Source organism: Necator americanus, chromosome II, assembly GCF_031761385.1.
Source record: "Necator americanus strain Aroian chromosome II, whole genome shotgun sequence".
Taxonomy (NCBI): Eukaryota; Metazoa; Nematoda; class Chromadorea; order Rhabditida; family Ancylostomatidae; genus Necator; species Necator americanus.
The window spans coordinates 16706527-16720701 of NC_087372.1; the positions used below are offsets into that span (position 1 = coordinate 16706527).

The window sequence follows — 14175 nt, forward strand, 5'->3', positions numbered from 1 at the left end:
TGCAGAAATTGCCACTACCATTAATTTCTATTGATCAGTGATGGCGAGCGAAGAGAACACCACAGAAAGTCTGATGTCCGACTTTGGCCGGACGTTCAGGCTGGTACGAGCTATAATCACAGTTACGGCGTAAGATTTGCATGCATCGGAAAAAACCGCTGTCGTCTAGCATATCGCCAAAGCCCATAACCTGAAAGGTCGAATGCTTGAGAAAAGCACGTAATCTCTGGAAACAAACATCCACCTCGTAACATTGAACTGTCGGTCGCTGCCAGATGAACTCTAAAGACCCGCTCTGTCCAGACTTCTGCAATATCTGCATGTACAGTTTGCTGCACTGCAGGGAACAGGAATGAGATCGGCCCGTCATCAACGTCGACAAGTTCACCATCTACTGCGGCGATGCTGATGAATAGAAAGTAGGAGGCCGCACAATAGCTGTTAGGAACGACTGCAAAAACCTGGCGAAGGAATTTGGCTCAACGTCTTCGTGACGCCCCTTTGTACGGTTGCAGGATGGCAGAGAACTCGAACTCTTGATCGAAAGTGTTCATGCACGTACGAAGACCGCTGAGGACGCGTTTTACGATAAACTCAATAATAAATATCCAAGATACTAAGCCAGGAGGCGGGAATTGTCGGAATTGATGCAAATCCAAAGATGGAACTTGAACAACAATCCAATGTCCTTTGAGAATGGTATTATCCCGCGAAGCAACCATCGCATAACGGAAGTCATCTGTTAGCTCTTCGCGAGTAGATGAATCTCAGCGACGCTTCTACATTTGAGAGGAACAGTGGAACGCATCAGTTTATGTGGCAAGGGAAACGCCCTCTTTAACGCTAGGAGAACAGTGCCAGGGAAGCTGAAAACTCTCAAACTTCAGCTCGACTACGTCCTGACGAGCGACATTCTCGGTTGAAGGTTCAAAAATATAGAGCTTGCGACGTTGCATTTGACTTAGATAGCCGCAGCGTTCTTAGCTTAACAGTACGATTACAGAAAAGAAGTCATGGAGTTCAACCTTGATTGAAGCTCAGGTCTGAAAGCTGACGAATTAAGAAAGAAGTTTGGCCAACATGTGTTAATTCATGTTGGAATACGGACCAAAGAGAAGCTTAACGAAGCGGATTTCTTCACAGAATGCACCCAAAAGAAGATGAACACTTTGGGAAAAAGAATCTGTTTCTGCATCTGCACAGAAAAAATGCACGTACAATTTCGAATATGTCGCCTGAAATACCAGAAATCTCACCCAGAAGAAGCGAGAAAATTATCGAAAGAGAAGGGAACACGTTTACGCCCTCACAATTGTAAGCAGACGTGGATCACTTCGAGACTTCGAATTGGAAGCAGGGTGCACGGACAGCCGATGGAACTCGTCGATTTCTGTTACCTGGGCTGTCCGCTCAAGAACAACAGCAGCCACGAGAAAGATATTCAGCAAAGATGCGTTAAGGCCACTTCTGCATTTAACTCTTTTAACTCCTGCGTGTTATGTATGTATTGTTTTGGAGCGGATTGTCCTGAATCGGCTAATCAAACATCAAACACAAGAAAGAAACCATCCGCGATGAACAAACCTGCATCGTCCTTGTTGATCGACGATTGACCAACTGTTCATTGTTAGAAGAGTGATCGGAATGTGGAAGCGCTATTTGAAACCTACGCAGTTAGCTTCTCTAGACATCAAAGCTGCTTTCGACGCCGAGTGAGACTAGAGACTGTAGCAAGACCCTTTCTGCTCAACTTTGCTGACCATGACATAATGCCAGGAACGGTTGAGCAGTGTTCTGTTGATGTCGTTTTAGCATCATAACCACGTTCTTTGATCGATCTTAGTGCGCTGACGATGCAGTAATATTCGCTTCACCCAGTGCAAAGTATGTTGTGAAACTTGTATCAAAATTAGTTCCAGTCTATGGACGCCTACTCCTAAGCATATTTGGCCCTCCTCAATATCATTAAAAGTGGACAACCTATGGAACTCGTGGAATAGTTCTATTACTTGAGCTGGTAAAAAACAATGGAAGGTGCGAATGAAACTACAGGCAGAGATGCGCTAAAGCTAATGGTATTCAACCCATTGATCAAGTGCCTGTAGTCTATCCCTCAACGAAGTAAAGCTGTGATTCCTCAGTCTGCAGTATCGTGATGTACAGATCAGTGTGTTCAACAGCGCCGTCAGTTGCTACGGAGAAGCTTGCAGCGAAAGACTTGGAGTGAAAGCTGCTTGGACTGTTGAGCTACTTTTGGCCAGAGGTGTGCAATAAAGATCAACTTTACTGATGATGACACTTGACACTTGACATAAACAGGCAGTTCAATCGAGACTCAACGTTTGGCAGATTCTGGAATAGTGACAAATGGATAGATTTTACGCATTCTCTAGCTGAATCGAACAGGATGGGCTCGGATATGTCTATAGGTGACACACTTCAGCGAGGATGTTGATAGCCGTGTTAAGTCGTAACATCCTCCCGCCGCAAGTTAATATATGTTTACATGTTTGGATGTAGGAGCAGCAATGCAAGTTCGCGATGAGGAGACATCGACAGCACAGCGAATTCTATTAACACGGAGCTCAAAAACTATGAAGTAAGGAAGCAGCTGACGATGCTTTCACTTTGGTGCGATTTTTATCGCTGAGAGCGTAGTGTCATTCCTAAAATAGATCTACTCTATTGTAAAGCAATGTTACGCAGTTGTTTATATGATTTCTTGTCCATGTCTGTCACTATTTTTTCCCACTTTAGACAGTCAACAAATACGCCCATTCCGCTGAGTCTATGACAGAAATTGCGAACCTTCCGGCACTTGTGAGTATATTGTTATACAATGCTTTCATTTTTCTCTGCATTGAGGTGCTCATAGAATTAAGTTTTTTTTTAATTGAAAATGTTGCTAATTGTAAGGGTTGTAACCATGTTACAATTTTACGAGCCCGTGAAATTCGACATGTGTGGTTTTTCTCAAGAAAGAAAAAAAAATTCTTCAGGATGTCAGAATTGTCGTAACGTAGAAGTTCATTTAAAAAAACTTCACAAAACAACATTTGCTAGAGCGACTGGAGGCAAGGTCTATCAAATTCCTGCTTAACGTGTAGTTGTGTCGTGCGTAACACTGTGTTAGAACATTGCATTAGTCAGTTGATAGAGCCGACCACCATACCTGCGGCTTGATTCTGCTATCTTAGAGACGAGAAAATTGGTGGTGACTGGTTTCAGATATTCGCCCCAATTTTGTAATCCAGATATTGATCATGAGCATTCTTGCTATGATTGGTTTCCTAGTATTTAGAAATTTGCACTCTGCCAATTCTGCGGAAGAGGTATTCTATAGAGCTGAAAGACGCCTACTGTAATCATAAGTAAATTGCGCAATAAGAAATAATGCTATTCAGGCCCATTCTCCATACAGTGACCGAAGGCGTAGCTCGTCAACAAAATCCGATAACCAGGTGCGATCAAACTTCTCATTAAAGATTTGACCAATTTACTGACTGCCGATTCGATTCGGATATAATTTCAGACTATCAACAAGCGAAAACTCACGTTAGACTCAATTTACGATCTTCATCAAATACCTTGTCCTTTCAGCAACCAGCACAACAAAGAGGAAGTGATTTATATTTTACTTTGAAAAATGCCCCCTTGACGTTTAGATTCCAGTGAATTCTGAATGCAGCTCTTATAGCATATTGGGAGTAAGAAAAGACGTTCTTTCACAGAAGAATCAAGATATGAGCTTGATCAAATCCCTGATCCTTTTCAACCTAGAGAACTTGTAAGTTCTAATGCAGCGCAAGTAAATCCTGAGTGATTCTGTCTCTTACTGAACACGTCTCGTCGGAATTTTAGCATTTGTTGCAATAAGCTTTGGGATTTGTTTTTATCTTTAAAATTTACATGAGGATGTTAATCGATTTTGTTGGTCAACCTTCCACTAAGCTTTTCAGCGTTCGTTCAGCTCTAAATGACAAACTCCATCCGCAACAAAACCAATCAACCAACCTAAGCTTGCCGCAGCCAAAGTCAAAATTTGAAGCCCATTTTGATAAGTAACTTAGATAAGCCACTAAATCGATCACTCATCTTATGATGGAGTAGCTCAATAGCATGCGCCTTCTGCAAAAGTGAATGATTCGGACGTTTCATTCAGAATACAAGTTCTGGCATATAACACATGCGTAGTTGAGAGCCATTATTTTTTCAATTAATTTAAAGATTCCTTGCGTAGTTCCAAAGGAGTGCGAAAAGTCTGCGATGTAATTTGCTAGGATCTTGCTCCAAGATTTTAGTATTGGTTTTCAATTTGGCCCCGTTATGCCTGTCTTCTGCCTAAAGGAGTTGAGTAACTCACCTAACATTTCAGTTGCTGACTAATACGAAGGTTCAACGGTTACGTTGTTTTTTTGTCACGATCATCGAAATTGCTCATGCAAAACATTGGAGATATCACAGCAAATTTCATACGATCTACTTCTTTTTTTCTGGAGGACAAATTATGCAGTAAATTTTCACAGTTATGGTGCGAAATAATTCTGAACAAGTTCACAACTCAAATTAGTTGCAGTGCTTTTAAGAGAAACTAAACTGTGTTGGCCCTTATAAACCCCTTAGATGATTTGTGCATCTTCATGAAGTAATTTGGATCAGAAACAATCCTGTGTATGCTCTGAGATGAAGATTGTTACGAGGAATGGATTAGCTGTTTTGAAGCTGCAGAATTGGTTTTCCATGTGCAGCTGTCGAGGTTGAGGGGTTTCATCCCCACTTGTACCTGCTGGGTAATTTTTATCCTTAATACACAAATACAATTAGAGGGTCAAAAGTATAAGTGGGCAATCACGCGCAACCACGCCCACTCGACTCTTCCCTCTAACGCCTTGTCTGGTGCAGCGTCACCGCTCCGAACGGTTCTGCAACTCTGCGTTGTGTGCAGCTACTACTGCACCAATCGCTCTGGAACCACGCACTCCCTTTCAACCGCTTAGGCTTAGGTTTTCCCGCTGAGACTCCAAGGGAGCCCTGAGTCCTGTCGACGACCTTTAACTCACTGGTGGTTCGGCTACAACCGTCTCCACTTCCGGAGACAGTATCGTCTCGATCGCACTGTACTAGTGCCTTAGGCCAAGTCGAGCGGCTCTCCGCTGCGAGGTGTCACAACGAACCAACGAACCTACTGAGTGACTGACTGTGGGCGAACTCCTTATATAGAGCATGTATAATGAAGTAGCAGCCGCTCACGTGATTGGCGCGCACATGACTACCCAGCACAACTCGAATTCAAACTTAAGAAATCGAAATTGCAACATTATGAAACGGCTACCTACAGTAACAGCATGCAACAAATACATAACATACTATATACACAAGTACACGGTACAGACACAGTACTGCCATCTTAATTTATGTCTATGAGGATTTGTTTGCGCGGATATGATCATCAACGGTCAAACATCTTTGCAACAGTAAGTATCGAGAAAATACCTGGCAGGCGGTGGCCTTAAAGGCATAACCCCACGAATCTGAAGTGGTACGGATTTCAGGTAGAGTATTCGCATACGAGATTGTAGATTATGGAGAGAAGGGCGGTTCCGTCCATTTCTTCCTAATTGCCGTAGAAAATGGCCCGGACGATACGGCTTCGGGCGTTCTGGCGCGCTATTTTCTACAAGGAGTTTGATTGGAGCTCGCCAGCCTTGTGCACGTGCCAAATTTTATCATTATTATTATACCGTATTTTACTGCAATTAGGAAGAAATAGACGAAATCACCCCCTCTCCATAATCTACTATCCCGTATACGAATACTCCGCGTGAAATCCGTACCACCACAGATTTGTGGTATGCTGCCTTTAAGAAACAAAAAGATGATGCACAATCACCAAACCCGCGAGCTTTAGGCAACTGCCAAATTACGTTTCAAGTTCATGAGACTTGACAGAGGTAGAAGAAATAAGCGAGGACTGCAGTACTCCCTACAGGGACAAAAATTGCATTGGTTTCACCTGCCAAGTCGTCCCCTATAGCACAACAAAGAGAACCTCTTTCCGATATCCAAATGTAACAACTTTTTGAAGAGGAGTACGGAGGACGGAGTAAGCCATCCACGATTTCTACCCTGATTTTCTTGACAGTCATGACCACAGCCTCCCTACTATTTGGGAGAAAATGGATATGTGATTTCACAGTTCTTTTCTTGTAATCTAAAATATTGCACTATGTTGGCAAAGAATCATACAACACACTGTTGTGACGGGATAGAAACCTAATATTGGAAAATGTTATTCTCAGTCGTCATCAGGACCGTGACAAAGCCCTCCACGCGAACATCTGTGAAACTGCACTGCGTTTAAGCAATCGGTAACTAATGGGATCATATCGTTGTGCAAAGAAGAATTGTTAACACGAAACTGCTAATTGTCTCGCTATCCACTCTATTTGTTGTCAAATTTGTCAATGTACCAGATGCATTATGCGCGCGTTTATCTAGTCTTTCTCTGAGGCAGGTGAAATAGACCTTTTTGGTGTCGTGTCTTACAAAGTCGGAATGAAAACGCAGAAAGAAAAATGTAAGAAACGGATAGGAGGAACAGTAACCGAAACATGACACAGGAACCAAAGCAATAGCAACACCAACTTCACTTCAATTATAATTTGCTGGTGTTTCATTTTGAATTTCCTTGTTATTGAAAGATTCAACGCAAAGTGATGCTTGTGAATTTCCAAAAAAGTAGTCACTGTTGTGACGTGTAATTCTGTGAATAAGTACTTCAATCATTAAAAGCTACGCCTCCTATGATTCTCTGCACTTGGCAGTCACTTACTTGTTTATGCATCAACTGCTTATGTCTTTCTTTTGAGCAGCAGCACTTTGTTTTTTTCTGCTTGCATAGCTAGTGAGCGTTGTCAAAATATTCCTTTTAAGCAAAGTGACTACTTAATAGACGCCTCGTACAACTCAAGACCTACACAGGTAATAGGTCACTGTAAACTGAGCACAGGTCTTTCAATATTCGCTAAATACCAATTCTGTAGGTCCAAAGCTCCTATGCGTTTAGTCAGCCGATCCATCACTATCGGGTGAGTGGTAATCTTCTGAATGCTAAAGTGATGACTATATTTTCATGCTGTTTAGAGACGAAATTCCTCAGATCTGGATCGTCATGACTTGCCGGAACGCGATCAGAAGGTATGTAATTTTATTGTTCCATCTTCTACTAGCAGTAAGTTCTTTTGTCCTCAGAATGCAGCGAGATGATTAATGGTTCAAGAAATTGTTTTCCTTCTCGGCAACTATGTGAACATTATATTCTGCACATTTCATACCTCTTTGCCCACGATACCGAACTTATTCTGCCTCTGCCAACCGCAAGAATCCGCCTCCAGAGAGGATCCTTCACAAGCTGTATCCACATGTAGTGTTTAATATGTTGCTAAAGAATCTGCCCGCACCAACACACCTTCCTATATGCATTTTTTCACCTTGATGAATAAGAACACGTCGAAGAATTTTAACTATAAACCTGAATTTGAATTGTTAGAATTTACTTACCTTTCATGTCTCTTCATTTAAACGTACTCACTTCAGACCATGAACAAATACGTTCGTTCAGCGCTATCGCAATCTGATCTCCGGAATGTTCCATCTCTACAAGTAGCTCATATTTGTTCCAACAAATATATATGTTTAATTAGTTGTCATTTAGTCAAACCCTGTTTGTGAGTACTGCGGTCACAAAAGTTCTGGTGGTCAAACACCTGTAAGTGAACTTCATGAAGAAATTTTGCAAAACGTTTATGAAGATATTAGAATTCTTTAGACGCACTCCTCCTACGATTATAGCGCCTACGCTCAGCCAGCGGTACTACCTCCACCACCCACGTACATGCCTCCATCATGGATTGGACCTCAACAAGTATGCATAAAACGATGAGAGAATTGATTATCAACTACTTTGTGTCCAATATGCAGGGAAATCCATACGCTTTTTATCCTATGGCATACCCGTGGTATACGTATACTGCACACCCAATGTATCACTTTGGCTCGCCGTACTACCCTCCTTACTTCAGGCCTCCACAACGTTCGGTATTGGTTATAGTTGTTGATCCTCAACGAATTTCAGTTATCAATCAGTTTCTCCAGGCTTCAGAACCTAGCGATGTGAATGCAGGAATGGACCAAGCCAGAGTTTCAGATTTCTTTGAGCCTGGAAGCATCCAGGGACAACGACACCGTAGACGGTTCACTCCAAACAACGAGGTAATGCTCTTTGGCCCACAATAGAATCGTGAGGAAATCCAATCGATAGGAAGAAGATAAATGTACAAAAGGACTCGTTAGTTCCTCTTAATCTTTTCATTTCATGCGGATAGGTTCGAATAAACTGTTGTAGATTAAAAAGTCAAAGCTTACAGGTGTTTTCTCGGCACCATTTGTCATGGATCATTCACCTTTGATGATTACATGATAAGCAATCGCGATATTTTAAAAGTACATAACTCCAATGGGATGTTATCAGACCAATGCAGCGAGTCATTATGTTGTCCAAATTCGCAAAGTGCGCATTTTTCTCATACGTTAAAGGGAAGATCATGGAGTTCGCAATAACAAATTAACATTGCTTCAAAATTTCACAGACCCACATTTTATATACCTTCAAGAAGTGAGACAAACTTTCTGAACCAGCGTAGTTGATTGCAGTGCGATTCTTCTTAGTCATGATTGCTAATTGTGTATACTCGGGTCAAAACGACATCAAACGCGGTGCATTTGCGTGCGCGCTCGAAATGGCGGGGTGGAGGCAGCAGTTGAAACCTACGTGGGACCATTGCAAACCGCAGCGATGGTGCCAGAAAGGTTTCCAGCACGGTCCTCACCACTACGCTCCAGCGCACCGCCTCAAGAGAAACCGCGTACGCAAGTGCACTGTGCTTCATGTCGTTTTGACCCTACAACATAAGTGTATGACATCGCCAGGCACGAAAAAGGGTAGAAACTTATAGACAATGGTCGTAGAAGATCATAAGCAAACAATGGTTGTAGAAACAAATCGTTTAACGGGAACGAGGGAACGAGCACAACAAGGTATTTGAAAGCTCCCTATCAAACGAACGTTTAGAAAGCTTAATATAGTGTGTGTGCGCGTGTGTGTATATGTGTATATATATCATGATCATGATATATAATAACGAGCTTAGTCCGTGTGTGTGTGTGTGTGTGTGTGTGTGTGTGTGTGTGTGTGTGTGTGTGTGTGTGTGTGTGTGTGTGTGTGTGTGTGTGTGTGTGTGTGTGTGTGTGTGTGTGTGTGTGTGTGTGTGTGTGTGTGTGTGTGTGTGTGTGTGTGTGTGTGTGTGTGTGTGTGTGTGTGTGTGTGTGTGTGTGTGTGTGTGTGTGTGTGTGTGTGTGTGTGTGTGTGTGTGTGTGTGTGTGTGTGTGTGTGTGTGTGTGTGTGTGTGTGTGTGTTGTGTGTGTGTGTGTGTGTGTGTGTGTGTGTGTGTGTGTGTGTGTGTGTGTGTGTGTGTGTGTGTGTGTGTGTGTGTGTGTGTGTGTGTGTGTGTGTGTGTGTGTGTGTGTGTGTGTGTGTGTGTGTGTGTGTGTGTGTGTGTGTGTGTGTGTGTGTGTGTGTGTGTGTGTGTGTGTGTGTGTGTGTGTGTGTGTGTGTGTGTGTGTGTGTGTGTGTGTGTGTGTGTGTGTGTGTGTGTGTGTGTGTGTGTGTGTGTGTGTGTGTGTGTGTGTGTGTGTGTGTGTGTGTGTGTGTGTGTGTGTGTGTGTGTGTGTGTGTGTGTGTGTGTGTGTGTGTGTGTGTGTGTGTGTGTGTGTGTGTGTGTGTGTGTGTGTGTGTGTGTGTGTGTGTGTGTGTGTGTGTGTGTGTGTGTGTGTGTGTGTGTGTGTGTGTGTGTGTGTGTGTGTGTGTGTGTGTGTGTGTGTGTGTGTGTGTGTGTGTGTGTGTGTGTGTGTGTGTGTGTGTGTGTGTGTCACGAAATTCGAAAAAGGGGTGCGACGGGTCCTGCGGTGTCGGATTGGTGCGCCGGCGCCAGAACATTATATGGGGTGCGACGGGTCCTGCGGTGTCGGATTGGTGCGCCGGCGCCAGATAGCCATTATATGGGGTGCGACGGGTCCACCGGCGCCAGATACCCATAGAAGGGGTGCGACGGGTCCACCGGGGTCAGATTGTTGCGCCGGCGCCAGATGTCAAGAAAAAGGGATGCGACGGGTCCACCTGGTGTCGGATTGGTACGCTGGGGTCAGATACCCATAGAAGGGGTGCGACGGGTCCACCGGCGCCAGATTGGTGCGCCGGCGCCAGATACCCATAGAAGGAGTGCGACGGGTCCACCGGCGCCAGATAGCCATTATATGGGGTGCAACGGGTCCACCGCGCCAGATACCTATAGAAGGGGTGCGACGGGTCCACCGGCGTAGGATACCCATAGAAGGGGTGCGACGGGTCCACTGGCGCCAGATACCTGTAGAAGGGGTGCGACGGATCCAGTCCACAGGGGTTACACTGGCGCGCCAGCGCCAGATACCTATGGAATTAGGTGCGACAGGTCCACCGGCGTCGAAATAGTGCGCAATAACTTCGTGTGAATGACGCAAAAGATTGATGGTTGCAGCCGTTTTAAAGCCGTGGCCACGGGCGCTTTGCTTTACACCCTATATGACTCCTCCGTGTGTTCATTTCCTTCTTCGTTCGCCTCAAGTTGGTAGCATGCCGAAAAAGTGGAAACTTGGAAAAAACTCTCAGAAAGTGGAAACACGCATGCAAACGATTGCTTAAATAGTAACAAGATGTTTATGTGGTCTGACGTGGAACGTTATCTTTATCAGTAAGATGATGTCCTTCACGTCATTTTATGCCGAAACATCATTCTTTAATAACTGTTTATAGAAAACAGGAGAAAAACCCATATTTCGCGTGATACTTTTAAATTTTGTCTATAATATATTGATAAGGAGTGTTTGAAGCTGAAGTTCGAATGTACTCCAAGGTAGAACTGACGCGTTTAGAAAGTAGACTATGAAATATTTCGCTTATAGTTGTAATATAAAAAAGGAAGAAAGATTGCTGGAGTCCAATTTCATAGAACTAATAACACTAATATTAATTTTCGTTGATTAGTAAAGGCGAGCGAAGCGAACAACACATAAAGTCTGAAGTAGCCACCAATTCGACGCCGTCCCACGCTCGCCCACCGGCGCCAGATTGGTGCGCCGACACCAGATACCTGTAGAATTAGGTGGGACGGGTCCACCGGCGCTGCATTAGCGCGCCGGCGCCAGATACCTATAGCAGGGGGTGGGACGGGTCCACCGGCGCTAGATACCTATAGAAGAGCGTGCGACGGGTGCAACGGCGCCAGATTGCTATAATATGGGGTGCGACGGATCCACCGGCGTCGGTGGACCCGGTCATTGGAGATAAATTAGTGTGCATGACGACAAAGGTAAATGGTTGCAGCAGTTTCATAGCCGTAACCAATTGGCGCTTTGCTCTTCACCTTTATGACTACTCCCGTGTGCCTATTTCCTTCTTCTTTCGCCTCAAGTTTGTAGCATGCCGTTCTCAGAAACTGGCTGCTTAAATAGTAGCAAAATGTTTATGTGATTTGACGTGGAACGTTATCTTTGTCAGTAGGATGATGTCTTTCACGTTATTTTATGTTGAAACATCATTCTGTGATAACTATTGGAGGAAAACAGGAGGAACACCCATACTTCGAGTAATGCTTTCAAATTGTATCTATATTATTCTGGCATCGAAGGACCGTTTGTAGCTGATGATCGAATATTCTCCAAATGTAGAATTGACGCGTTTGGAAGGAAAACTCCGTAACTTAATTAGTATAGCTTTAATTTATAATATAAAGAAGAGAAGGAAAGCGTTGTTAAAAAATACAAATCTAATTTTACAGAAAACACCACTACTATTAACTTTCATTGATCAGTGAAGGGGAGCGAAGCTAAAATCACAGAAAGTCTGAAGTCCGGCTTTAGCCGGACATTCAGACTGGTATATATATATATATATATATATGTATATATATATATATATGTATATATATATATGTTGTGTGTGTGCCACGAAATTCGAAAAGAAAGGTGCGACGGGTCCACCGGCGTCGAGTTTGTGCGCCGGCACTAGGTAGCTATAACATGGGGTGCGACGGGTCCAACTTGGTAGCATGCCTTCTTCAGAAAGTGGAAACACCGATACAAACGGCTGCTTAAATAGTAGGGATAGGTTTACATGATCTGTAGAACGTCATTCTTATCAGTACGATGATATTGTTTACGTCATTTTATGTTAAAACATCGTCCTGTGATAACTGTTAGAGAAAAGCGAGATGAAATCCCATACATCGAGTAACACTTTCAAATTGTGTCTACGTTATATCGGCATCGAAGTGGTATTTGAAACTGAAGTTTGAAAGTTCTACAAGTGTAGAACTGACGCGTTTAGAAGGGAACCTGAAATCTTTCGTCCTTATTTATAATAAAAAATAGGAAGAAAACATTGTTATATCAGCACAAATCTAACTTCTGAGAATAATACACTACTATTAATTTTCTTTGATCAGTGAAGGGGAGCGAAGCGAACATCTCAGAAAGTCTGAAGTCCGGCTCTAGCCGGACGCTCAGACTGCTATATATATATATATATATATATATATATATATATAATATGCGTATAAAGTAAACTTAAATGGGAATGTGTCAAGTCGCTGTTTTTATCCTCCCAGACAAGTCTGGTACCAATTTATCGAGGGATGAAAGGTTTGGTGAGCTCTCGGGCGGATTCGAACATCCGATCGGTCGTACAGGAAGCGGGACCTCTAACCGCTACACTACACCCCCTCAAGTCAGGGCTGCGAAGAGCGGCTATGTGTTGTGCGCCAGTTGTCTCGAGAGCTCTGTGGGTCGCTGCGGTGTTTATGCACTTTTCCGCTGCGTAACAGAGCGCTGTAAAAACTGTCCAGTCGATCAGATGGCCACAGACATCTTTGTCCGTTAGTTGATCAGTAGCTTCTCTGACGGGTGCGACTTCTTCCTTCAAGATGTACTTCTCCGTCCGCAAAAAGACAGTTCGAGAAGATTATTCCGTCAACACAAATGCCCTTTTCATCCCAGGCAAGTGATTTCATCATCCATTCTAATGTAGCCGTGAACAACTTCGGCGATATAGTATCGCCTTGTAATACCCATTTTAAAATGGGTGTCTTTAGGGGACGGTGGAAAAACTGTATTTTAGTGATGCATCGATCGTAGCAAGTGGCTTTGACTTACTTGACTTAATCGACCGGTAGATGTCATCGCCTGACGCGGTTACCCGCATCTTCGCCGAGGTGTGCCCTCCTTGAACACAGCTCTGCCTAACCTTCTCAATCTTCTGCGAGAGCTTGCACAGAATCAATCCATCCGTCGCTATTCCATTTTCTGCGAAACCTTACGTCTCGCCTGAACTGCCTATCCATGCCGAGTGTCCTCAGGTCCTCTTTCATCACCTCAGTCCAAAACTTCCATTTTCGGCCAGGTGGCTACTTCCAGCTCGAACCCGACAACCTCCTAAAAACTCGTTGAACAAGCCGCTCTGTTGGTCTCCTCAATATATGAACAAGGAAGCGAAGACGACTCACTTTAGCCACTTTCGATGGCGCTGCAAGATATTGACATTTTCACGTGTCATTCGCCGGTATAGCATATCAATCTCTGCGTAAAAGTCTTCATTGTGGCATACTCTAGATCTAAAACAGTCAAGTAGTCGCCTAAGCAGCTTTCATTCCGTGCAATCAAGCCTCCAAGTTTCCGATCCGCACATCATGCGGATAGGTTGACTCGCAGCTTGACTTCCTTGGCGACCACAGGCATTTCGTTAAGGAGTTGAAACGGTCTTAGCACATTTTTGCTGAATATCTTTCTCGTAGCTGCCGTTGTTCTTTAGCGTACAGCACAAGTAACTGAACTCAAAAACTCAGGGCGTACTCTTAGTCTATAGGCTGCAGCCAGCTTCGATACAAGGTTGACAACATGTTGAAGTTTCGTACTGTTTTCCGCAAATATAACAACTTCGTCGGCGTACTCGAGATCGGTAAAGGCGCGTCCTGATGGTGCTAGAATGATATCGGCAGGACACTGATCTACTGTTCTTCACATAATGTT

General features: G+C 43.7%; 1 protein-coding gene across 2 annotated transcripts in view; it reads left to right on the plus strand.

The window, feature by feature from the left end:
- The window catches only part of RB195_018117 (uncharacterized protein), a gene marked incomplete at both ends in the record, with an annotated part of 29384 nt that overhangs the window by 3092 nt on the left and 12117 nt on the right, over positions 1 to 14175 (plus strand). For both annotated transcript variants that reach the window (XM_064185404.1, XM_064185405.1), the window contains 12 exons: positions 2758 to 2820; positions 3405 to 3461; positions 3533 to 3622; positions 3698 to 3787; positions 6934 to 6981; positions 7044 to 7088; positions 7144 to 7197; positions 7597 to 7662; positions 7715 to 7768; positions 7829 to 7924; positions 7981 to 8097; positions 8155 to 8271. In XM_064185404.1, coding sequence (XP_064041285.1) covers positions 2758 to 2820; positions 3405 to 3461; positions 3533 to 3622; positions 3698 to 3787; positions 6934 to 6981; positions 7044 to 7088; positions 7144 to 7197; positions 7597 to 7662; positions 7715 to 7768; positions 7829 to 7924; positions 7981 to 8097; positions 8155 to 8271 — 897 coding nt within the window. The remainder of the gene's footprint in view (positions 1 to 2757; positions 2821 to 3404; positions 3462 to 3532; positions 3623 to 3697; positions 3788 to 6933; positions 6982 to 7043; positions 7089 to 7143; positions 7198 to 7596; positions 7663 to 7714; positions 7769 to 7828; positions 7925 to 7980; positions 8098 to 8154; positions 8272 to 14175) is intronic.